Consider the following 25,761-nt stretch of genomic DNA (forward strand, 5'->3'; position numbering starts at 1 on the left):
CACCAAGCCACACCCACAGAACTGGTAGTAAAAAAATTTGAAACCCACCACTGGCCAGCATGACTATATGCCAAAGGCGCACAAAATGCTGTTAACTTCCCACTGAAGCAGTACCTATTTTTCTACTCACATTTGCGTGCTTTCGAAGTGCTAGGTGGGCAGGAGCTGGGGCAGTAACCGGAACTCATCCTGTTGTGCAGTACTCTGGTCTTGAACACAGGCTGCCAACTGAGCCATCGCCCTGAGCCACTGCACCCTTTCAGTAAATACAATAGTTAATATTTATTACAAAATTTAGGTTATTCTAGGTCCCACTAAAGCAGCTAGGAAGTTTTCATTTGATATTTAACTTCTCTCATCAGATTACAGGGTGTGTCTTAAAACTGGCATTATACTTTAGGTATAGAAGATTTAGTCTAAAGTTTTCCAATAAATAGATTATAACCAAGAATCTTCTGGTAATAAGAAAATATAGTATACAGAATACCATGACAGAAATTAAAAAATTAAATAAGTAACAGTTTCAGCAAGCCTATTATTTTCTCTGCATTACCACAAGTTCATTAGAAGCCTTATAACCTGGCCCTAGTTCCTTATTTATTTTGCCAAACAATGGAAGCCAAAAAGAAAAATATGCAAGGGCACTATGGCGAATATGAACACTAGAGATGGAAAATGCTGTGTGTAAATTATACTGCTGGTTCTGAAGGTATATCTTTGACATTAACTGAATCTGTAATTGCTCCCTTAGTGACTAATTCTAGAGGACAAATTAGCACCATTTTCTTTCCTCTATAGAAACAATTTTGAGAAGCTTGGACCAATTTAGAATAGAAACTGAAAGCATTATCTCACACAATTGTCCCCAGTCTCATGCCCTGAACATGTGTTGCCCAGGAAGGCCTACAAACTGCACTAACTAAAAATACCAAGTTGGGAAGGCTTGTCTAACAGCTTTTTATTCATAATTCTCAAAGTATATGGTATTTTTTAAAAAAAGAATATTGTTTTAGTATTTAAAAGAAAAAGACCGACTAAATTTTTTAAAGATACTAAAAAAATTAAACATATTCTATTCCAATTTTTAAATAAAATATTACATGATCATGTGAAAATTTACGGATCGGTCTTTCTATTGTATCATTAAAAAAACAATTCATAAGCAGACCGAGAATACATGACATCAGTCTAAAACTGTAAATCCATAATGGATTTGCTATGCTCCATGTCCAATGAATTCATTGCTTTATACATACAGTGTTGATCAATTCCAAAATGTTGGTGTATGATTTAGAATAAGCTATATTTACATCATAATATTTTAACCAGCATTATAAAACAACTTCATACTAGGTGGTAAACTAAAACAGAACAATGGTGGAAAACATACACCATATGATTTACTGTTTCGTCTAACATGTTATCCTTCCAACATAGAATATAAAATTATTTGAAGGAACTATCATGAATCTTAATATTATTCAATGAAATACTATGGATCTATAATAATGAAAACATTTCACTGTTGATAGTAATTCAGGAGTTTTAGGTGTTAATGCATCTGAACCAAATTGTAAAATCAGAAGGTAGATCTTTAGAGATAAATGTCATTTTAAACATACAACTGTTGAGTAGTTTACAGTTTGCACTTTAATGACCACGAAAGATAGAAAAGGCAAGCAAAGAGAAGGGAAATGCAATAAGGTTTGAATAAGATTATCTCATCAGGTCAAGGTCTATATGTTCTTCATTGCAATATTTAGAAAAAAAGAGATTTTGCCCAGAGTTTGCTTTTCCTTTTTTTAATATTGATTATTTAATTGTTCTCCAAGTTTTTACATTACCTTAGAAGATAAAATACGTACATATCTGTTTATTCCTATTTATTTTCCTTTTTAACAGCATAGCATAAGAGTAAAAGATGATCCAGAAGTCCAGAAATTGACTGGATTGATGTAGTCAGCATTTTGGCTGAAATATTTGTCTTACTTTTTACCCTACCTGATCGTTCTATTTCATTTTCAAGTGCTTTCATATTATAGTAAATGTCATATGTGTGTGGTGTGTGTGTGTGTGAGAGAGAGAGGGGGGGGGTTCAAACAGCATATTTGCAAGATCACCTACCTTGCCTAGACTTTGGCAGAGTAGTTTGCTGCATTTGTGCTACAAGAGTATCTCTAGTATTGTCCAGTAGATGGTGAAAAGATTTTGCTCAGTAGATACGTTTGGCTACTACTTACAAGAGCCTGAATTCTGAATTCTTCTTGATGGGCTCTGCGGAACTTAAGGAATGATCTATGGTCTGATATTAAGACAGATCTGATCACAGAGAAATATCTTCTTTCATAGCATGTAGTTGTGGCACTGAAGTAGGCAATCCAGTCATTCTCTAGCATCCTTGTTTTGTGTACATGTATGTCGTCAGTCCTGTAGATTCTGCCCACATAGACTTTTCCTGCAATGAAGCAGCCAGTCTTGTATTTTTATACACTCAACATGACATCTCCCCCTAGTAGGAGCAAAATCTGAGCCTTTGGATAAATGATAAAATATGTCTCACTATTGACTGCAATTGGAGCTAGTGTAATGCAGCTTTTAGTTCACTTTTGCCCAATATGCTATCTCAATCTATCAGAGCTGGTAGAAGAAAGCTGATGCTATCTTGATGGATTTGATCAGAAGATACTTGCTTTTCCTCCATGAAGTTTTTATAATACCCTGCACTAGAAAATATCTAGGGCTATTCAATATGGGCACTAGAGTAAGGTGACCAGATTTTAACATTGGTAAAGAGGGACATTGTGGGCGTGGCTTATTTTGTGGGCGTGGCTAGCTGGTCATGTGACTGGGTGGGCGTGGCTAGCTGGTCATGTGACCGGGTGGCCATGGCTATGTCTATAGGGTAAGGTGAACAGATTTTAACATTGGTAAGAAGGACACCATTGTGGGCGTGGCTTATTGTGTGGGCGTGGCTTGGAGGCCATGTGACTGGGTGGGCGTGGCTACCTGGTCATGTGACCGGGTGGCCATGGCTATGTGTATAGGGACTACTCAGAGGGCTGAAAAGTCATTTCTGACAGGTCCTCACACTTTTGACTGGTCCTCACACTTATGACCATCCTCACATTTATGCCCGTGCAGCATTCTTAACAGCCATGTCACTCATTTCACAACTGCTTCTCTTCAACAAGGTGACAAGATAGGGCAAAAATGTAAAATGTGAGGACAGTCGTAAGTTCGAGGACTGGTCAAAAGTGTGAGGACCAGTCAAAAATAACTTTTTCAGCCCTCTGAGTAGTCCATATGCACAAAAGGACTAACCAGAGGGCTGAAAAAAGTCATTTCTGACAGGTCCTCGCACTTTTGACTGGTCCTCACACTTATGACCATCCTCACATTTATGCCCATGCAGCATTCTTAACAACCATGTCACTCATTTCACAACTGCTTCTCTTCACCATGATGACAAGATAGGGCAAAAATGTAAAATGTGAGGACAGTCATAAGTTCGAGGACTGGTCAAAAGTGTGAGGACCAGTCAAAAATAACTTTTTCAGCCCTCTGAGTAGTCCATATGCATTAAAGGATTACAGCAATAGAGAGGGATGAAGGAATGGAAATTAGAGTAGGAGTGAGGGTAAGAGAGGGAGGAAGAGAGGAGGAGAAGGAGAAAGAAAGAGGAAGTAGGGAGGAGAAAAAGAGGGTGGGGGGAAGAGAAAGTAAGAAGGAAAGAAAAGAGAGAGGTGGTAGGTTTGAGGAGAAAGATTGCTGTACAATAAAAAAGATGAAAGGGAAGAAAGCCAACCCCAAGCAAATATAAAGATATTAAGATAAAGAATGAATTGTTAAACTTTAAAGAATAAAAGAGAACAAATATGAATAAATAGCAATAATTAGAAACACACATACAAACATACAATGTATTTTCTTTGAACAGAATATTTGGCTGGTTCACAAATTTAAACAGCATTTAGTCATTTCAATTAAATTTACAATTTCTATATTTCCTTTTTGCCATATTTATTCCTCATCTATTTTTTAAAAAAACCATTACCCTTCATCCTCATCTCTAATCTTAATCAAATTCAATTTTTCCCTTCTATTCTATATTATACCCCTTCCCATTGTCATCTATTTTTATATCCATCCTCACATTGTTTAATTATGTAATTATGTAATACAGTTGTTTAATACAAATTCAACATTTTAATATAAATCAATTAGTTATAAAACTATCTTTTTTGTATATTAATCAATATGAACATGAATATTCCAATTATTTCCATGCAATCCAATTACTTACAAATCAATTAATTATATTTACCAATAATAATAAACCAAATAATTTCTCCCATATATTCCTCCGAACCACAACTTAACCATTTCTGCTTTCAACACAATATACAATTAATAGTATCTCAATTATTACAATTCCCTAGTTAAATACAGCTTTTTTTCCTTTGTGTTTTAAAATCTTGAACTCTCCTCCTAAATTTCCCATTGTTTGCAGTTTTTCACCTACCTTTTTGGGGGAGGAAAAATAAAAATAAAAATAAATCTCTCTCTGCCTCATTTTGTCACGCTGCACCAAAGATCCTGGTTTCGGTTTCGTTTCTGAAGCTTAGCTAGGGGGAAAAAAAACTGCTTTACACTGATTGCCTGTAGGGCGGCCCTTTGAAGCCCCGGGCAAGAGTTTAAACAGTTTTTTTTTCTTCTAGCCATCAGCTGGGGCTCAAGAAAAATCGGGACTTTTTTGAAACGCCGCGGGACAAATTGCTCAAAAGCGGGACTGTCCCGCCAAAAGCGGGACGTCTGGTCACCTTACACTAGAGGGCATTCCATTTACCTCACAGTAGCACTAACTTTGGAAAACCAGTCATACTTTGGGTACATTATTTTAATATGATTCAACCTAACATTATTGCTAAATCATAGTATATGGGTTAAAATTTTACACCAAGCTGAAATCTGGTAAAATATAGCTAACATTCTTAAAAATTTTATCCTAGTAAGCCAATGGGATTGCCAGGGCAAGGAAGACAACTGTTTTACCCACACTTGCCAAAGGTATTTAAAAGATAGCTAGCTAGACAAGAAAGCTAGCTGTGCTACTTGTAAACATGGTCAGCATATAAATAGAAGCACCAAAGTCACCTGGGAGAAATGAGCTAAGGCTTTTGGATGGAACCCCTTTTACCGTTCTATTTTCATAAGAAACAATACAATTGAAACCCATTTAACAGACAGCTTGATTTATACTATTTCAGAGTTTCTATAGATTAATCCAAAATAACCCTATTGCTTTTAAGCAAGAATAAATTGAAGTGGTGGTTAATTTACAATACAGTAGAAATGGAATTTCAATTCAAAAAGATGCTAGGTGCAGGGAATGGTCTAAAAATGGAATGGCAAGAAATGGTTAAGATGAAAAAAGTTGTGATTTTCTGTTACTCTGAAATGCTGATGTTGATCACATCTTTTAAGCAAGGCTTCCCTAGTTGTGTAGTCCCTATGACAAATTTTAGGTTCTATTTGCTTCATGATGGATTAACAGAGATGCAGCAGAAGGCACTTGGAACAGAACATTCTACAATTAGCATATTTGTTGGCTCAGCTGTAGAACAGCCCTAAGCGGAAGAATTGTGAGTCAGATGCTGTCCAAAGTTTGTGTAATGAGTAAGCTCCAGTAAGTTTGTAAGGGAATGGATGCTCTTGCAGTTATTACCTATTTAATGTTATGTGTGGTGAGAATTCAGTTGATTCTAACAAACTCCCATAAATATTCCTTCTTTTTAATTTAAGGTACTTCCAAGTAAGTTGTTTTTCTATAATCAGTTTGTCATTCATGGAGTGGGTAAAACTGGCAACTGATATTTTTATTCCTCCTTGTTTTCCCACTGCTTCTTCTATTTTTTCTTATTATGAAATTAATAGGATGGAATAGCTTCATGATTTGTTTTGAATCATAAGCAGTAGCTTATTTTGCTCATAGCATAGTAAAACTTGACTCCTAATATTTCCTGGATAAAAGAAGGTGAGCTATGAATCCAGTCTGCAAGAAATTTACATTTCTTTTGGTAATCTGTAATGTTTCTATTTCAAAAGCAGCAGAAGTGAATCAGCTACCCAGTGTGTAGAGTTGGAGATTACAGAAATGGAATTGGTTGATCAGTAATGTGAGGCTCAACAACATGTAAATGGAAATAGATCTTATTTTCATGTTATCTTCTGAGATCTGCAAACTTGGAAGAGTGGTCAAATATGTTTAAATGTGAAAGAATAAATTACCTTTCCTTATCTTACCTTTTTAAAACATCTTTTCCTTCATGCTCCCTTGATCACTGTGGATATGGTTATTTTTCTGTCTTAACTCTCCCCAACTTCATCAGAATTTATCAACTGTGAGAAATTGCTTTTTTTTAGTCAGTCAGTCCATTTCAGTTAACTGAAAGAGCATCTATATTATTTTCTGCTGTGTTGCTATCACCTGACTCTGTATGCTATTGTGTATTGTATTGTATCATACTTCATATTATTGTCCATCCCTCAATGGTTTTATTCTGGAAATAAAGCACTTTTCATGGCTATTTTCCAGGTTTGAGCTGAGAATCTCAGTAAACCTCAGTTGTGCTACTAAAAGCTTAAAACTTCCTCCTGTAACTATGATGCTATCACAATCTGTTTTGGGAAAAAACATTATTTTGATAGAAAAAGCTGGCAGAGCTGCATGAAAAAGTTGTATTTCTATCATTATTGGTGAACGTACAAAAGTACTCTATCCATAGTTCTACACAAAACATGAAGTTTATCTCTCCATATTTATTGTTTATATTCATTATTCATTGTTTATATTTATTATAATTCCATATTTTCATATTTATCTCACAGTAGTAATTGTCAGAGGGATCAAGATGCCCTAGTGGACCCCATTTAAGTGTGCATCAGCGTGCTGCAGCTGCCAAATAAGCCAATGCAGTCCTAGACTGTATCAACAGAGGAATAGCATCAAGACAACAAGAAGTACTATTACTTTTTGTTGTCTTGATGCTATCCCTCTGTTGACTACCCTGTGCTGGTGAGACCACACTTAAAATACTGCATTCAGTTCTGATCACCAAAATATAAAAAACAAGTTGAAATTCTGGAAAATGTGAAGAGAAGAACACCAAAAATAATAAAGGGCCTGGAAGCTAAATTGTACGACAAATGCTTGAGGGAGCTAGGTATATCTAATCTATCAAAGAAAAGAATTAGGAGGGACACGATAACTATGTACTAGTATTTGAAGGGCTGTTACAAAAAAGCATCAGGTAACAGGAGAAGAAATAATGGGTAGAAGCTTGGTAAAGAGAGATCAAAAGCAAGGGAACATTTTCTAACAGTGAGAATGAAATCATTTGCCTCCTGGGATTGTGGATGCTCCATCACTGGAGGTTTTCAAAAACAGACTGGACAATTATTTGACTGGGATAGTATAAGACTCCTGCCCTGAGCAAGGGGTTAGACTTGAAGACCTCCAAAGTCCCTTTCAGCCCTATGATTCTAACATTTCTTTTGGAAATAAGACTCACTATGTTTTGACAATCTCAAGTATACCTTTCCCCAGCCTATTTCCTTCCCAGTGCATGTATAATTCTCACAATCTCGAATCACCCATGCTGCCTCTAGAATGTAGGGCTCGTTTGCTAATTTATGTGTTTTCTGCCTATCATTGAATCAGCCAAAAGCTATGCCAGTATGAAACTTAATGTTCCCATCATTAAATCCAACTTAGCTTCTATTGCTTGGTGACCCATTTCATGTCATCTCAATTCCCTACAAGGTAATGAGTAAGAAAGCTTTACAAATTTTATATACCTTGATTCTCCCTTTAAACAGTATTGGAATTGAGGGAGGGGGGACACTACTTTAACACTGGTGCCACTAAGAATTCCATACCTGAAATTTCCATGCATGGGAACATGGCAGAGAACAATGTTGGCACGACATATTTGTAACACAATTAAATGCAAATGGGAAAGTCCTTATGGGACTTGTATAGTAATTCAAGACATTTGGAATATATCAAGTTGGTAAAAGTTATTCTATTAAGTATGCTTAGAAGTTTAGAGTTTTTCCATTGAACACCATTCCTCAATCAAGATTTATTTTCTGGTTAGTGATGAAGGAATTATGAAATTGCCCTCCATTTAGTGAAAATTTTCCAAGAAAAGGATTTAAGATAATATTTCAAATAAAAATTAATGTAAGTATTAGCTAAGGGATAAACAGTAAATATATTTGGTTGCTGCCCTTTGCCACCATTTTATTTTTAATCAGAAATGTTAGAGATAAAGGGTGGGGGTGGAGCTGACGTAAACAGCAAGAATGGCGAGCTTTCACAGAGCTCTGTGTTAAGCTGCCGTATTCTACCTAACAGGTGGTCCAATTGGACCCAAGCCACCTTGGAGAGGTGGCGGAGGCAGAGGGGGAAGTTTTGCCGATCACAGGGAGTCTTCAAACTCACTGTTTGATCCCGGAAAACCTCTCATCCTGACGGGGGGAAAAGATGGCCATTAAGCTGGCCAGACCAAGGCTTTGACAGCTCCGATGAAAGAGCAATAAAGGAGACGAGCGGAAAATAGCGTGTGTGATCTGGGTAAGCTACTCTTAATTTCCAACTCCTGTTGAGGAGTTTATCCCAGAAATTAACATCTTTCTGAGAACAAGACTCTAAAAGAGAGGAGGTGGTCTTTATTCACCACTCTGGAATGGCAGCAACTAAATACATGAGCTGCTGATAGACCTGAGTGAAGGAGAAGAAAGCATTTGGTAAAAATAGATACTTAACGGGTTGGAGTTCCAGGTGGCTTTCTTGTGGACATCTTGATAATTTTTTGGATATTTAAGATACTTTTTGATACTTAGTATATATTGTAATCCAAAAGAACTTTGCAGAAGTGAATGTTTGAAGTGGATTCGGGTGAAAGTGGAGAAAGAGAGTAAGGACGCCAACTGCTGGTAGAACCGGTCAAGCACAGGGAGAAGATTTTGAACAGTCTGATGCAATACAAAAGGCTTGGGTTCCTTGGAACTGAACTGAGCTGAAAAGACTAATAGGGTGTTGCCTTGTGGAATTAACATCTGCAAACTGCTTTCACTGGATACTTAGAAACAGATGGGGAAGACATAGAAATTTGTCCTTGAGATCATCTGACTCTTTGTGGATTATAAATATGTTGGACAGACTGAAATGTGGATTTAACTTGAAGCTAATTGGAGACTTTTTGAACTGCTGAACAGAGGAGATGTATAACTACTGGGGGTCTTTTTCTTTTCTTTTTTTGTGGGCCTTGCGGATTACAAATATCATTTCCAATAAAAAGAATAAGTGATTCAAGAAGGAGCTTCAAGGGACTATTTGGACATTTTAGACATAATCTGTGTGGAATTTAGAGTTAAGACTAAAGTTAAAAGATAGTGAAATTAGTTGAGGATTGAAAGGGAAAAATTGTAGGTGAAAGAGCATTACTGGTTAATATCAAAAAGGGAATGAAGAGGGAGTGGAGAATCTGGGAGAAATTTGAAGGGTCGTGGGGCACTTTATATAAAGTTGCTGATATATTGATAAAGTTCAAAATGTCAAATTCAAACCTATCTAAATTAGGGGGGGAATGGATTGGCACCATCATCTGCCCCATCATCTGCCCCATCATCTGCAACGTCAAGCCCTTCAAATCAAAGGTCAATAGAAAGCTTAATTCAACAGGAAAAAATGAATACAATTCAAAAAGATATGCAAACATTGTTCTAATCGTTACAAGAGGTCATAACTAAGAACCATACTGAAATAAGGACTGAAATAGTGGGATGAGAACTGAGATGGGAGAGATCAAGGGAAAAATTCAAAGTATGGATGAAAAACTGAGGACTTTTCAACAAATGTTAACCAAAAAAGAATAAAATATTAAAATAATTGAAGAAAAATCAGAACAAGCAGGAAAAAAAACAGAGGAAATGAATCAGACATTAACACAGGCCAATAAAGAACTTGAAGGAACAGTAATCCAGTTGCAAATGGAAAAGGCTGAACACTTCTTGACTTTCAGAATATTGAGGAAGGAAAAGAAGAAAACATAGCTGAATTGATGGTAGACCTCTTGGCTCAAACATTACAAATAACAATACATGAGATGAGGGCAGAGATAGACAAAGTGTTCAGAATCTACGCTTGCTATGCTAAAAAGAACAAACTCCCAAGGGAGGTACACGTAAGATTTATGAAAGAAATAATAAGAGTACCCCAAAATTGGGAAACTGTACTTCTCGCTGGCACAATAAAAGAAAAGGGGGGTGATCTTATACATCAAAGAAACAATAAAAGCCAAATCTATATACACAGACAAAGAAGTGAGAATACTAATGGTGGAAGTAACAATAAACCACAAACAGGTACTTTTGAAAGTAATTTATGCACCAAACAACAAGCAAGAAGGAAACTCCAGGAGAAAATTGCAGAATTGGACTATGAAAACATTTGCTTAATAGGAGATTTTAATGCAATCACAGATGTAAAGCTAGATTACAGAATTTTACCAAAATCTTTCTTTAAACTGGTGGAGGAAATGAACATCCAAGATATATGGAGAGAAAGAAACCCAGAGAAAAATCAATATACATACTACTCGAATAGCCATCAATCCTGGTCAAGGATAGACATAGCGTGGATGACACCAGAACTAAGTACCAATATACAGGAAATAGAAATAGAACCAATATATTATATATGGGCAAACCACAATTCAGTCAGGAATAAATGGAAAGGATACAAGAAAAAAGATGGATGTTGAATCAATTCATATTAAAAGACAAGGAATTCATACAAACAATAGAAAAAGAAATGACATTCTTCTTCAAATAAAATAGAAAGGAAGAGACCTCACTACAAAACGTATGGGACACAGAGAAGGCATACTTCTGTCGGCTAGCTATTTCTTATACAGGAGGTAAAAATAAAGAAAAGAAACAACATCAAAAAAACACTGGAGGGAAAATGCAACAGATTGGAACTGGAATTGCAGAAAAAAACCACAACAAAAGAAGCTCAAATACCAAATGGAAATAAATAAAACACAAACTGACCTTACTTGAAAAAGAAGAATTAGCACGCAAAATTAAGAGTATAAAAACAAACTTTTTCAAAAATGCCAATAAACCAGGTGGTTGCCATATAAATTAAAAAAAGAAAAAGAAAAAAAACAGATACAAAGCTTGATAGACGAGAAAGGTACATTACAACATCAAAATAACAGCAAAATAATAATAATAATCCAGAACTAATATGAAAATCTGTATGATCAAGAGGAACTATCAGAGGATAAAACAATATCTAGAGGAGGCCGGGTTACCTAAAGTCCCTGAAGAAATAAGATCTACACTAAATGAAAGGATAACAATGTTTGAATTAACAGAGGCAATTAAGAGACAGAAGAATAATAAAACTCCAGGACCAGATGGCTTAGTGACAGAATTCTATAAACAATTACAAGACCCCCTGGGACTGAGACTACTGGAAGTTTACAATAAAGTCTTACTAAAAGCTAAGATACCAAATCCTGGATGGAAGCAAATATCACCATCATACCAAAAGAAGACGCAGATTTATCACAGATTAAAAACTATAAACCCACCTCACTTTTAAATGTGAACTATAAAATTTATACATCAATAACAGCTGAAAGATTGAAGAGATTTCCGGATGAATTTATACATTTGGCCCAGAATGGTTTCCTGCCAAATAGACAAATCAAAAATAACATGATAATAATTCTGAACACATTGGAATATTATGAAGCACACCCAGAAAAACAAATGGCACTAATGTTTCTTGACGCATAGAAAGCATTCGACAATGTAAAATGGCGACTGATGATACTGCAGCTAAAATATATGGAATTTGGGAGAAAATTCACCAATATGATCAAGGCAATATACACAAAACAGACTGCAAAAGTGTTTGTGAATGGGGACATAACAGAGAATATTAATATTAAAAGAGTCACAAGATAAGGATGCCCTTTCTCCCCCTTATTATTTATTCTGGAAGTATTAAATAGAAACATCCGCCAAGATATAGAAATAAAAGGCATGGCGATAAAAAAGACCAATACAAACTACAAGCTTTTGCAGATGATTTGGTGTTTATTATAGAAGAACCACAAGAAATGGGACCCAAACTATTAAAGAAAATAGAAGACTATGATGATGTTGCAGGATTGAAAATAAACAAAGAGAAAACTAAAATCTTAAGTTAAAAATCTTACACAAGGAACAGAAAAAAGATTTAATGGAAAAGATAGATATTCAAATAGTTAAAAAAGTAAAATATTTGGGAATACATCTATCAGCGAGATGTGTAACTATAAAAGAAGACAATTACTTAAAATTAACACAGCAAATTAAATTGGATCTGGAAAAGTGGGAAAACATGCAATTATCACTGTTAGGAAGAATAGCCACCATCAAAATGAATATCTTACCGAGACTGTTGTACTTGTTCCAAACAATTCCAATAAAGCTAGAAAGGAAATATTTCGAGGAATTAAATGGAACGGTAACCAAATTTATATGGCAAGGCAGAAAGGCAAGAATTAGGTTGAAATTAATGCAAGACTCTATCAATAGAAGAGGTTTTGGCTTGCCAAACTGGGAACTATACTATCAAGCAGCTGCCCTCACCTGGCTAAAAGAATGGATAACTCTGAGACATAGATGAATACTTGTACTGGAGGGACAAGACTTACAACCGGGGTGGCATGCCTTTCTATGGTATGAGAAATATAAAGCACATAAATACTTTCTGGGACACTACATTAGAAATGCCCTACTCTGGAGTAAGGGCAAAAATCAAGGAAAAACACTACTTGAAAATCCCAGTCTGGCTCTCCACGATGGAGGGACTAACATACCCAAATGTGATGGACATGGGAAAAATGGTAAGATACAAAGTTATTTTAAATGAGAAGGGGGAATTGAAAAACAAACAGGAATTGAATAACCAAGGGATAAATTTAGATGCAATATAGATACCATAAAAATGCCAAAACATATAGTTTTTATAAAGAACCAACAGAAATGGATCAAATTTTAACAGGACCAGAGGACAAACTGATTAAAAAAATTATATAATTATTTATTGACTATTAGAATGGAAGAGGAGCAAGTAAAAGAAACTATGATAGCATGGGCTAAAAATTTTGGGTATTCCATAGAATTGGACAAATGGCAAAAGTTGTGGGACAGAAACTATACATTGACATTGTCCACTGCATATAAAGAAAATGTATACAAAATGTTTTATAAATGGCACTTCCCACCAGCTTAGCCAGAATATTTATGTCTGCCAAGCGCTGGAAGTGCAACCAAATCTGGGCATGTGTGGTGGACATGTTCAAAAGCAAAAAAATACTGAACTAAAGTACACACCTGGCTAGAAAAAATGATAAAGGAACATATAGATTTAAAACCGGAAATATTTCTGTTGGACATCATACCAGACAAATACAGTAAAAGAAATGCATACTTAATAATACATGTGTTAACAGCAGCCAGAATTGTGTTCGCACAACATTGGAAGGGTGAGAAGATCCCCACAGAAGAAAAGATAGTAACAAAAATTTTAGAATGTGCAGAAATGAATAAACTAACATTTGAAATTAAAGAAAAGGAAGACACTGAATATTTTGAGGTATGGGATCTGTTCTATCGATGGTTAAATAAGAGAAACAGGAGTTAGAATCTCGAAGATTACAAGAGAAAGATTAATCTCACTACTAGAGTTGTTTACTGTAACTTATTAATTTTAATTAATTTTGATTAGTATTACTAATTAATATATATTAATGTTATGAGGGGAAAGCACTGTTATTATGAAACTACCATTAGAGGATACAATTATTATGACTATGACAAATATTACTCCAAAGGACTGTAACCAGGCAACACACTGTATATATAGATTTTGAACATGTTGCTCTTTTTTATCTATATTTTTTTTATTTTTTTTCTAAATTAGAGATAAATAGGTTTGTTCTTGATGTAGGACATGCAAAACATTAGTGATGCTGGGCACTATGCAAGTGGAGGGTTGTCTCAATAGTAGAAAACTCATGTTACTAACCTATACATGTGTAGATAATTTACTGAAGTAAATTCCTTCCATCTACTTCAAGGTAGTAGCTGAAAAGCAAATAAATGTCCTGTCTGTAAAAGGCATTACCTAGTATGGTATCATTAGATTTTATGTTCTGTGTTCTCTTTCTGATTGTTACTCACTTTCTTTGTCTCTTCCTTTCACTGCCACTTCACAACAGGAGCAGCTCACGGTAAAGTCTTTCTGTCTGTCTGCCTCTATCACTTTCTCTCCCAAACACTCTCTGGTATACATGCTATTTATTTATGTGAATCTGGTTATGCATCACTGTATTTAACTAATACGATTGGAAAACAAAACAAATTGGAACTCTTTTTATCTCTCTCCAAACATCAGACATTTCATTGATTCTGTTCCATCTCACATGAGTTAGGATTTGTGTGCCTTCTTGTCAGGTTACACTTTCTAGGAATCAGTTTTGTTGAAGTGACCTTGAACTAGGTGCAGTAGTCGGTTTTTGCCTTGTTGGGCCACTGAAAACAACATTCCAGTTAACCTGAGGACAAGCAATTGTGGCTGGAACGTTGTTGGGCCTGGTCAAAAAGTCCTGATTACTAGGAATTGTGGCCTTTGTTCTGGGATCAAATATTTCATTCTCTGTTCTGAACACTTACTTTTAATAGCCACTAAATATTTATGCTGGAGAAGAACAATGTTGAAAAGAAGATTATGTTGCAAGGCTGCTAAAAGGAACAGACTGGAATATGTTATTGCTAGGCATCACAATACTTTTAGAGTATGGTTAAATATTTGTTTAATCAAATGTCAAAAACATCTTTCCATCTTAAAAATATTTTTTTGAGAACCAGATACTTTGTGTTATCAGACTGCTTTTCGGGGTTGACATAAATGTAAAATCTTCATCATTGTCATCATCATCACTATTCAACAACGTAAGTTAGATAAAGGGTCAGAGAAACAGTTACAGTTCAGGGATGGGTTCTACTTACCTTTACCACCAGTTCACAGCAGAGCTGCTTTGCTTGCGCACGCGCGTGCACTCTTCTGCGCATGCGCAGAAGCGTTTTGATGACGTCGGGGTCGGTGGGCGGGGCCTCCTGCCGGTTTTACTACCGGTTCTATAGAACTGGTGCAAACCGGGGGCAACCCACCACTGTTACAGTTGTAATGGCTACCTATCTGGTTATGTTGCTTGGACATTTTATTTATTTATCTGATTTCTATAGCCACCCCTCTCAACCAGTGTCTCATATATATATAGTTGCCAAATAAAACTATTGGCAGACCCAGGCACAAAACTAGACCTTTATGGCCATATAGATTTTCTTAATCTATATTTATCATGCAGTTATTTTTATTTCTCAAGTTAATCCAATACTAGAAAAACTGACTTGCAGGCTTTAAATGTATCTTTATTCTATTGAGGTTTTAAAAGCTGCTCCATTACATATAGAAACTAGGTTCTTGAACACTTGCCAACCTATTGAATATTGGAAGAATTGTCAGTGTCCTTTAAATAAATGTCCTACATCTTTAAGCATTAGTGTTGAGATGGCTTTGAAATATTGTGGTACCTACCAAAGCCATTATGCCTACAAGGCAGTCAGAACTGAGGGACTTTAGGAACATTCGAAAAAGTTCTATAAAGGCATTATGTGTCAGCCCTGTTCATAGGAAAATACAAAAAATAACATGGCCATCCAAAGCAATTCAAGTACAATTTGTTGAAAGCTGGGGTCTAAAGTGGCATTTAAGAGAGGAAGCAACTAATTAGCCCGAGGCTTCTCAGGGCTCATGTTTAAAATGAATGAAAATGAGCCAAGTATCTCCATAAAACTATTGTTGGTTTATATCTTTTCTATCTGTTTTTCGATAGTAATGAATAATTGATAAATTTATTCTGTCATTCTTCAGCCAATTTTTGCTAGCCTTTCAGAAGCTTTCTTTGGAAGATGTAGTTAATTTACTGAGCTTATAGGCTATTAAAGAAAAGGAGACTAGTTTCTCTAACCTTGGAGTAAAATTGACGCTGGATGGAATCAAGGCAATTTGACTGAATCTAAATACGTTGTGCTTTTGGTCTTTAATTAGTTGGGTCCTTGTATTTTATGTGTGAAACTTATTGGCATGCAAGCTGTGCTCAGATGAGTTTGCTGGAATTTTCTCACATAGCTCAGCCCAGGAGAGAAGGCTCTGCAAGGGCCATTTGCACAACACAATCAACCAAGTCCCAGTCAGGTTTCCTCATATTTGTCTGCCTATAGCACGTCACCTGGTATGACTGGCCTGGTTCACCAATGACCAGGGTTGCAATCCCCACAGCTGCTGTTGCTGAGGAAATTGGGAGAATTTCATTTTCCTCTGCACATCTTGTCTCCTCCAGCTTTGAGAGAGGAAATTCAAAATATATGGGGACATGATTGAGGTTGGCACTTCCATGAGCAAGGTAAGGGGGACAGTACACACTGTCCACCTTTTTGGCCTTTAGTTTCCTGTGTGGCTCTGAGGAAATGCATAATGAAGGTCCAGAGCACCAATGCTCCAAGTGGGCCTGTTTTCATAAGCCTCTGGTAATTCACTCACAGACATCAGGAGGGACAGTTAAACCCTAGGCAAGCACTTTATACATCATAAGTGTATTATTGACTGGCAAATTTGCTTAGTTTTGTTTGAGACTAAAACTAGACACCACAAAGATAATTGGAGACTCGGTACGTTTGCACAATAGCTTACTGCTAGCACACCCTCTCCACTGACCCAAATACTTTTCCTAAATGGGCCTTAAAGAATCATTTATTTTAAAAAAGCAAATACTGCAGTCATTTAAAAACCAGACCACTGCAGAATGAGCTCTAAATTCTCTCCAGTACAAAGGCTTTTCTGGTCATGCAGCAAAATAGGTTAGGTATATATTCATTTTCACATGCAACTAAATTTTGACCAAGAAAACAATAATTTCTGCCACATTCCCCTCTTTGAGCATGTTGACATGATATGGAGGGGAAGAAAATCAAGCTTTAAGCATATAGTTGCTTTTTCTCTCTGTGTAATACATCTGAAAATAAGATTTATACTGCAGTTTTCATCATAATGTGTAAGTGTGTAAGTTATCTGCAAAACTGGACCCTTAAATCCTAGAATATATCCCTGCAAGTAGCAGAATATTCCTTTACAATGAGGTATAGATTTCTCTGCAGAAATATTACCAAATATTTTCAAGCATTGCCAGAGTGCAAGTTCTTCTCATTCTTTATGCTTAATCTGTCAGAAAATCCATAATAAAATGAAAAAGGAATTGTTTTTGTTTTGATGTGTCAATACGCTCAGATGCACAACCAAATGAAAATAACAGGGTGTTTTTTTAAAAAGTGGCATAAAAATGACGCTGTGTGTGTTTATGCATATATTTCAAATCATGGTGAGTCTGTGAAGTGAACCTATCAGCACAGAAGGTAATGCAGTGTAACATAGAAAGATAGACTGCACATCATGACAGTTGCAAGATTTGTGAATCTTGAGAAGACTTGGGAGTTTGGTAGAAATGGAATTTTTTTAGCCTGTTTATCAGCTACTATTAATGAATACCCAAAATAGAGGCACATTACTTTTTATATCACAGTGCAATTACATCCAGTAGGATGTGGATCTCATGTCAGAAAACTAAAAAATCAGAGAAGCTTTAAAGCAAAATCCTTACTAGGTTATAGCATTAGTACCTGACTGACTTATTCTGGGTTCAGCCCTGGTTTATCCTTGGCTGGACAACTATCAGGAAATTCTATGGCAGGCTGAGAAATCAGGAGGAATCATCCTGGAAGAATGAAAGAAGACAGTGACAAATTTCTTCCAGCTGTTACTGAGAAAATTACACAGATACTGTATATCAATGAAGTCTGCAGGAGCTGGAAACCTTTTTTTTAAGTCAAAATCTTCTGTGAGAACTCACAATTAGACACAACTATTTTTTCTAATATGAAAATATTATGAAAATGTAATATGAAGGATGCATTCAATGGAAGTATTTGTACACTTGGTCTAATTCCCACAAGGGTACTAAATCCTTAGATATCTGCAGGTTAAAGCAGTTCTTAAAGGAGTGATTGTAAAACGGGTTAATGGAGAGATATTGAAAGAGCACTCTAATAGATACAGAAATAGATAAAATCAAAAGCATACTAGAAATGAATTGATATTTGAAACAGACATGATATAACTGGTAAACAATTTCTAGGGCAACATTTTATTTAAGAAACAATTGACGAAAGGTGTGTGGATGGCCAAAAAGGGTAGCGTTCGTACAGTGTTACTAGCACCCTGGTTATAAAATAGATTGTATCTCTGTCTTTGGAAACATACTGTCAGGATTATTCTTTAGATCCAGCTTCATTTTTTTCCTGCTTTTTGTCCCCATCTGACATCTTCCTACAGAGGCAGTAAAGGAAAAGACATCAACACCATTAAATCCTTACGTGTCCTTCGTGTCCTCAGACCCCTCAAAACTATCAAGCGGTTGCCAAAGCTCAAGGTATGTTTGGGATAGAAGTGTAAAAAGCAAGCAAACAAAAAACTCACCCTGGAATCTCTGATTTTATATTGTTTGTGTATGTATATTATACACACACACATATACACACACATACATATTCTATAGTAAGTTGAAAAAAAGATAAAGCAAGAAGGCTGAAGTCAGGCTTCATACTATTCTACTATAGCGAGGGTCCAGCAGTCATTACAGGGTTAACTTGGAGTTCCGGTGACGACTGAGTCTGCAATTTGTGAAGCTCCTCCCACATCCACTGGCTTCCCAGATCTCAGACTCAGTCGTTCTGGTTAGACCTATTTTGGCTGATCTGGGAATTATTCTTTAAATTAGATAATAATTCCTTTTGGAAGTTAGTTTCTTTCCTTCCTTGCAGGATTGCAGAGTTCCCAGGGACCTGGTTGAGCTCTGCTTTCTCCAGCGAGACAGGTTCACGCCCAATACCGCTGAGGACTGCTTTTTACAGCGGTGGGTCTGTAGGCTGGCAGACCCAATTTGGCGTCCCTGGGGTGTTGCTCCATACGCTTGCTGGCTGTGGCTTACTCCGGACTCAGTGGGCTTGGAGAATCAGCGGTCCATGTGAGGCTTCTCCAGAGGTCTTTGCAGGCAGCACTGGTGCTTGGTAAACCCATTCCGGTTCGCTTCGGAGGGTTTTTTGGGGCGTTTCACCCCCACCCCCACCTTTAAAGGAGCCTTGCCTTTGCAGAGGTTTTAGTAGCTTTTTGTGGCGGTGGCCATTTTGGGTTTCCTTTGTGGTGGTGGCCATTTTGTTTCCTTTGTGGCAGTAGCCATTTTGTTTCCTTGTGGCGGTGGCCATTTTGGTTTCCTTTGTGGGAGCGGCCATTTTGGTTTCCCTTGCGGGGGCGGCCATTTTGGTCTATACTCCACTGAGTGCCGGCACAGGAATTTAACCTCTTTCCAGCCATTTCAAGCCAAGCCTTTCTATGGCTTCCAAGCCTCCCTCTCGCCCTTCTAAGAGACCAGCTCCATCTCAGCCCTCAATTTCCTCATCTACCCGTTCGGATTCGGGCCATTCTAAAAGGAGCAAGGTTTCTGCTTCCAAAGCCCAGCCTGCTCAAAAAGGGTCTCGATCTAGCGAAAGGGTGGAGGCTCAAAGACATAAGTCCCTGGAAAGGGCAATTGAGAAAGCGGTACAGCAGGCCACTAGAGGGGAGTTTCTCCAGTCTCCGGCCATGGAGGCTTCTGCTGTGGAGCCTATTGCTTCTCCTGATCAGCCTGGAATGGCTTCCTGGTCTCCAGATGTGAGCACAATTCCTCCTTCTCAAGCTGTGGCTAGTGCTCTTTTTGGGGCTGTTCAGCATTCTCCTTCACCTCCCCATATTTTTTCCTGTTGTTCAGGTTATAGCTTCACCTCAGGTGGCCCCTCAGGCTGCAGTTTTAACTCCTCAACAGGAGCCAGTTCATTCTCCTCCTGAACCTATCGCCACCCAGGGAGAGACTTCTCTTCCTCCTTCTGGGATGGTTCCTAGCCAACCTTTGATTTAGCAGCTCTTATTCAAGCAGCTGTGCAGCGGGGCATTGCTGCAGAAATGCAACGTAGAACTGGATCTTGGGTTTCAGAACAGGCCAGGACTCATGGGGCTTTACTCACTCAGGGTTCTGCTGACCTTGAACAGGCACAAGAGCAGGATTATTCAGAACCTATGCCGGTCAGGGGTCTGCTGCAGGGGAGGAGCTAGATGAGCCTGGTTTATCTGATGATGAAGATCTTTCTCCTGATCAACCTTCATTCGTTGGGTTATTTAAACCTCAGATTTTCAGGGCCAAATTAACCACTGGCCTGGGTCTCCCTTCACAGAAGCCTGACTCTTCGGGTGTGGAAGCAGGGGCATCCTCTTTGCTATTTGAGGAACCTACTCCAGAAATGGAGGCAATTCCAGGTCCCAAGTTGTTTAAGGATGTTATTACTAGACAATGGTTAGCCCCAGTTTCTGGTCCTAATCCTAGTTCAGTGGACAGACGCGTTTATAATCTGGATTCTAACATCTCTTCAATTTTGCAGGTTCCAACAGTGGATCCTCCTATTGTGGCTCTATCTAATCCTTCAGTGCTCACAGGCCCTCCAGAGGAAGCCCTCCATCCTGAGGACAAGCATCTGGAGCACTCCCTGACTAAGGCTCACCAAGCTGCAGCATGGGCCGTTTGGGCTTCTTCGGCAGCCTCTTTCTTTAACAGGGCTACCCTTATGTGGGTTAGACAACTGCAGGGTCGCTTACCTTTGTCTGACACTAGGGCTCTCCAGGATATCAATAAAATTATAGCGGCTCTGGAGTATTCTGCTGATGCCACTCTTAACAACTCCAGATTTGCAGCTAAATCCATTGGTTCCAGCATCACCTCTCGCCGCCTCCTTTGGCTTCGCCAATGGCAGGCCGATACTAAGAATAAGTGGCATTTGGCATCTTCCCCATATTCGGGGAATCTTCTCTTTGGTCCTCCTCTTGAGTCCTTGCTTATCGAATCCAAGATAAGAGGAAAATCCTGCATAGCTTGTCCTGAAGGTCAGAGAGTTGACCTTCCCCTTCTTTCTTTCGGAACCCCTCCTCGAGTTTTCCTTCCTCCAGGTTCCAGAGATTTCAATCTCCCAGGCAAGATAGATTCCAGGACAGACAATCAGGTCCTGGATTCTGCGGCCAAGGTCGCAAATCTTTCAGAGGGGGGAGGGGTCGTTCTTCCCGCAGGTTTCATTGACTCTTTGCCCGACCCTACCATAGGAGGCCACCTAGTGCTCTTTGCCAGCCAGTGGGAGGCGTCGACATCGGATGCCTGGGTCAGGGAGAGGTCTTTCAGGGACTATCTTTAGAATTTCTCTCCACACACACCCCCAAGATTCCTTCGGGTCCCTCTCTCGTGGGACAGGTCTCAATGGCTTCTACTGGAGAAGGTGGTGGCGCATCTCCTTCAGATCCGGGCCACCGAACCGGTTCCAGTAGACCAAAGAGGACAGGGGTTCTACTCCCGACTGTTCCTTGTCCAGAAGTCATTGGGGGGTTGGAGGGCCATTCTTAACCTGAAATCCCTGAACCGTCGCAAAATCTACTGTCAGTTCAAAATGCAATCTCTTCAATCCATCCTAGAATCCATCAGGGAGGGAGACGTCCTCATGTCTATCGATCTGATGGAGATGTATCTTCACGTTCCCATCTGTTTGGCCCATTGCAAATTTCTTCACTTTTGTCTGGCGTCTCGTCATTACCAGTACCGGGCTCTTCCATTCGGACTCTCCCCGGCTCCCCGAGTGTTCACCAAATTGATGGCAGCGCTAGCGGCCTCCCTCTGAGCGGTTCCCATTCGGATCCAGTTTTTCCTGGATGATCTATTGATCCAGTCCAGCTCGGAGAAGTTAGCGCATCAGGACCTGCTCACCACTATTCAGGTCCTGAAAAGTCACGGTTTCTCGATCAACGAAGCCAAGAGCCACCTGGTACCAACGACTCGTATTCAACATCTGGGGGCCATAATAGATTCCATCCAGGGCAAGGTTTATCTGTCACAAGAGTGCCTGATCAGTTTGCGGTCCCTGGTCGGGCAGGTCTCTCAAGGAAAGCCAGTTCCAGTGCGTTGGCTGTCGCAGCTTCTCGGGAAGATGGTGTCCTGTATAGGAATCGTCCCTTGGGCCCGTCTCCATTGCAGGGCTCTGCAGTGGTTCCTCCTACCCTTTCAACAGTCCCTCATGAGTTCTTCCGACATCCTAGTTCGGCTATCACCCAAAGTTCTTTTTTCTCTAACCTGGTGGGTGTCCCCGGCCCTATCCAAGGGATGTTTTTTCAGGGAACCTCCTCTGTTGGTCCTGACCACCGATACCAGTCTCTTCGGCTGGGGTGCACACTTGGGGAACCTATTTGCTCAGGGTCGCTGGAGCCGGGCCGATCTATCCAATGGTATCAATTGGTTGGAGCTCAGAGCCATTCACTTAGCTCTGAGGGCATTCCAGGACCAGCTGGAGGGCACTCACGTTCTAGTCAGGACAGACAATGTAGCAGCGAAGGCCCACATGAATTGCTTAGTGGGAACGCAGTCACAATGTCTGATGGAGGAGTCCGACCTGCTGGGCCTTTGGTCGGAGAAACACCTGGAATCCAACAGAGCCGCCCACATCTCCGGAGCAGCGAATGTGCGAGCAGATCTTCTCAGCAGGGCCACAGTGGACCAGGGCGAGTGTCGTCTTTGACCAGCCATCTTCCGCCAGATCTCCCGACGGTTCAGGACTCCAGCTGTCAACCTGTTCACCTCCAGCAAGAATCATCAGACGAGCAAATTCTTCTCGTGGTTTCCAGACCAGGGGGCAGAAGCAGTAGACGCCTTTGGAGTCCCTGGCCACCAGGGCTTCTGTACGCCTTCCCACCGTTGGCGATTCTTCCCAAGGTCATTCGGAAGCTTCTCGTCGAGGAGGCCGAGCTGATCGTCATCGCCCCCCATTGGCCTCGCTGTCCTTGGTTCGCGGACCTGGTGGCTCTGTCGGTGGCTTCTCCTTGGTGTCTTCCTCAAGACAAGAGAGCTCTCAGTCAAGGAGTTCTTCCTCATCCAGACATTGAGTGGCTTCAACTAACCGCATGGAGGTTGAGCAGCAAATCTTCCGCAGTCGAGGTCTCTCGACTGACATCATAGCTACCCTTCAGGCATCTCGTCGGGCTTCCACAAACCGCATTTACAACTCCACCTGGCTGTCCTTCTGCCGTTGGTGCTCTCGCTCTGGCCTGGTCACTTTAGATGCCTCAGAAGAGTAAGGTCCTGGGGTTCCTTCAAGTTGGGTTGTCTTCAGGTTTGGCTCCTAGCATCCTGCGCAGACAGGTGTCTGCCCTTGCCTCGATTTTGTCTTGTGGGTTTTCCCTGCCCCTTTCCAGATGTCCCCTCATCAGGCAATTCCTCAGGGGGGCCTCTAACCTTCGCCCTCCTACTTTACACAGATACCCTACCTGGGATCTCCCCAAAGTTCTTTCTGCCCTCACCCGTCCTCCCTTTGAGCCCTTGAGGCGGGTGGGTTTACGGTTCCTTTCTTATAAGGTGGTTTTCCTGGTTGCCATAACCTCGGCTCTCAGGATCTCTGAATTGGCAGCTCTCTCTTCTCGTTCGGACCTTTGCGTCTTCCATTTGGACCGAGTGGTTCTCCGATTAGATCCTTCCTTCATCCCTAAGGTTAATTCCCCGTTCCATAGAGCTTCGGAACTCATCCTTCCCAACTTCTGTCCCTCCCCTTCTCCTCATAGGGAACACACCTGGCACACTCTGGACGTTCGTAGAGCCCTCAAGATTTAACTTAGGAGGACTTCTTCGTTCAGGTGTTCAGAGAGTCTCTTCGTTTCTTTCCGACCTTCCTCTATGGGTCTGAGGGTTTCCTCCCCCATCCTAGGTCAGTGGCTTAGGGCCACTATTACCTCTGCTTACGAGGCTCAGGCATTGCCAGTGCCTTCCTGGATCACTGCTCATTTCACTCGTAGTGCTGCCACGTCCGCAGCCTGGGCCACTCAGGCATCCCTGGAGGATATTTGCCAGGCAGCCACATGGTCTTCCCCTTCTCCGTTTATTCGTCACTATAAGTTGGATGTAAACGCTTCTGCGGAGGCAGCCTTTGGCCGCCATGTTTTGCAGCAGATGCTTCAAGGGGATTCTCTTTCAGAGCAGTAGTTCCCCCCCATTAGAGGTTCTGCTTTGGCATGTCCCTGTAATGACTGCTGGACCCTCACTATAGTAGAATGGACGTTGTCTTACCTGAACGTCCCTTCTGCGTAGCAGAGGGTCCAGCAGTCATCCCCACCCTATCCGATCCTCCTCCTCCTCCTCCTCCTCCTCCTCCTCCTCCTCCTCCTCCTCCTCCTCCTCCTCCTCCTCCTTCTTCTTCTTCTTCTTCTTCTTCTTCTTCTTCTTCATGTTTCGTGGTGGTGTGTGTGTGTGGGGGGGTTCTTTCTGTTCTTTGTTGTGGTTTCCCAGCTCAGCTATTTGGTCTGCAGAATCTCCCTCGTCAGAAATCTGGGAAGCCAGTGGATTTGGGAGGAGCTTCACAAATTGCAGATTCAGTCGTCACCGAAACTCCAAGTTAACCTTGTAATGACTGCTGGACCCTCTGCTACGAAGAAGGAACGTTCACGTAAGACAGTGTCCATTTCATGAAAAGGCATGAACTTAGGTTCCTTTATTAGCTTTCGCATACTTATTTGATGCACAGTATCATCTAAAGAAGAGATATTATAATAGCACTTAATTTTCCTTGAAGAATTCTTGTGTTTTGGATAATCGAAAATTAAACAATTCCCCAATCTCCACAGTAGGATAAAATTACTTGTTTTAGTTCATCATGCAGCTAAAGAATCATTAAAGTATTTTGCAGCATTTAAAGGACTAAGAACATTTATTACTGTACAACATTATGGGGTAGAATATTTTAAAATTTTAAAAACTTTTCATATTTTTGTGTATATTTGTTGATTTTAACAGTTGCTTGGTCGATTGTTGTTGTGAGCCGCCCTGAGTCCTTGGAGATAGGGCGGCATACAAATTTTATAAATAAATAAATAAATAAACATAAGCTTTTATCCAAAAAATTCTTTTCCATCTTGTGAACATAGGCGGGGAGAGGGAATAACAAAACAAATGTCACAGAGAAACCATAAGAATTATGTACTTCCAACTGACATTGCAATGCAAGTACAAAAGGGCGAGTTTTGCATTATGGTATCCTGGCACAAGTATTATCATAGCTTATCATCATAGTTTGTACTGGGTGCCTGTGCGTGGATGGAAATCTGCTGATTTTAATTTTCATGCACCTAATGGTCTCTAATTTAGGAAATGCTTTTTTGTGAATTACCATTCATAATGTATATACATACAATGACAATAAAGTTATTATTATTAGACCATTATATGAATGTTATATTTTCCTAACTGTAATTTAATTGGTATAATCAGTATATTCTTGTTTTCATTTCTCTCTGATTCTACATTTTTTCAAAAAAGAAATATTTCCTCCACATCCATAGATGTGCTTACCTGCCCACAGAAGTTAATTTTTTTAAAGTTATTATCATGTTATAAGACTATTGGTTTGGCT

General features: G+C 39.5%; 1 protein-coding gene and 1 long non-coding RNA gene across 5 annotated transcripts in view; one reads left to right on the forward strand and one right to left on the reverse strand.

The window, feature by feature from the left end:
- CACNA1A (calcium voltage-gated channel subunit alpha1 A) overlaps positions 1-25,761 on the forward strand; it is a 360,780-nt gene that overhangs the window by 234,564 nt on the left and 100,455 nt on the right. For all 4 annotated transcript variants that reach the window (XM_087887342.1, XM_087887339.1, XM_087887340.1 and 1 more), the window contains one exon: positions 18,581-18,677. In XM_087887342.1, the coding sequence (XP_087743468.1) occupies positions 18,581-18,677 (97 nt within the window). The remainder of the gene's footprint in view (positions 1-18,580; positions 18,678-25,761) is intronic.
- LOC117658913 (uncharacterized) overlaps positions 131-25,761 on the reverse strand; it is a 96,555-nt gene continuing 70,924 nt past the window's right edge. Inside the window, exon 3 of the long non-coding RNA XR_015732524.1 lies at positions 131-256. This is a non-coding gene — a long non-coding RNA (uncharacterized LOC117658913). The remainder of the gene's footprint in view (positions 257-25,761) is intronic.

The sequence above is a fragment of the Pantherophis guttatus genome, chromosome 2 (genome assembly GCF_059756535.1).
Source record: "Pantherophis guttatus breed Tessera chromosome 2, ASM5975653v1, whole genome shotgun sequence".
Classification (NCBI taxonomy): Eukaryota; Metazoa; Chordata; class Lepidosauria; order Squamata; family Colubridae; genus Pantherophis; species Pantherophis guttatus.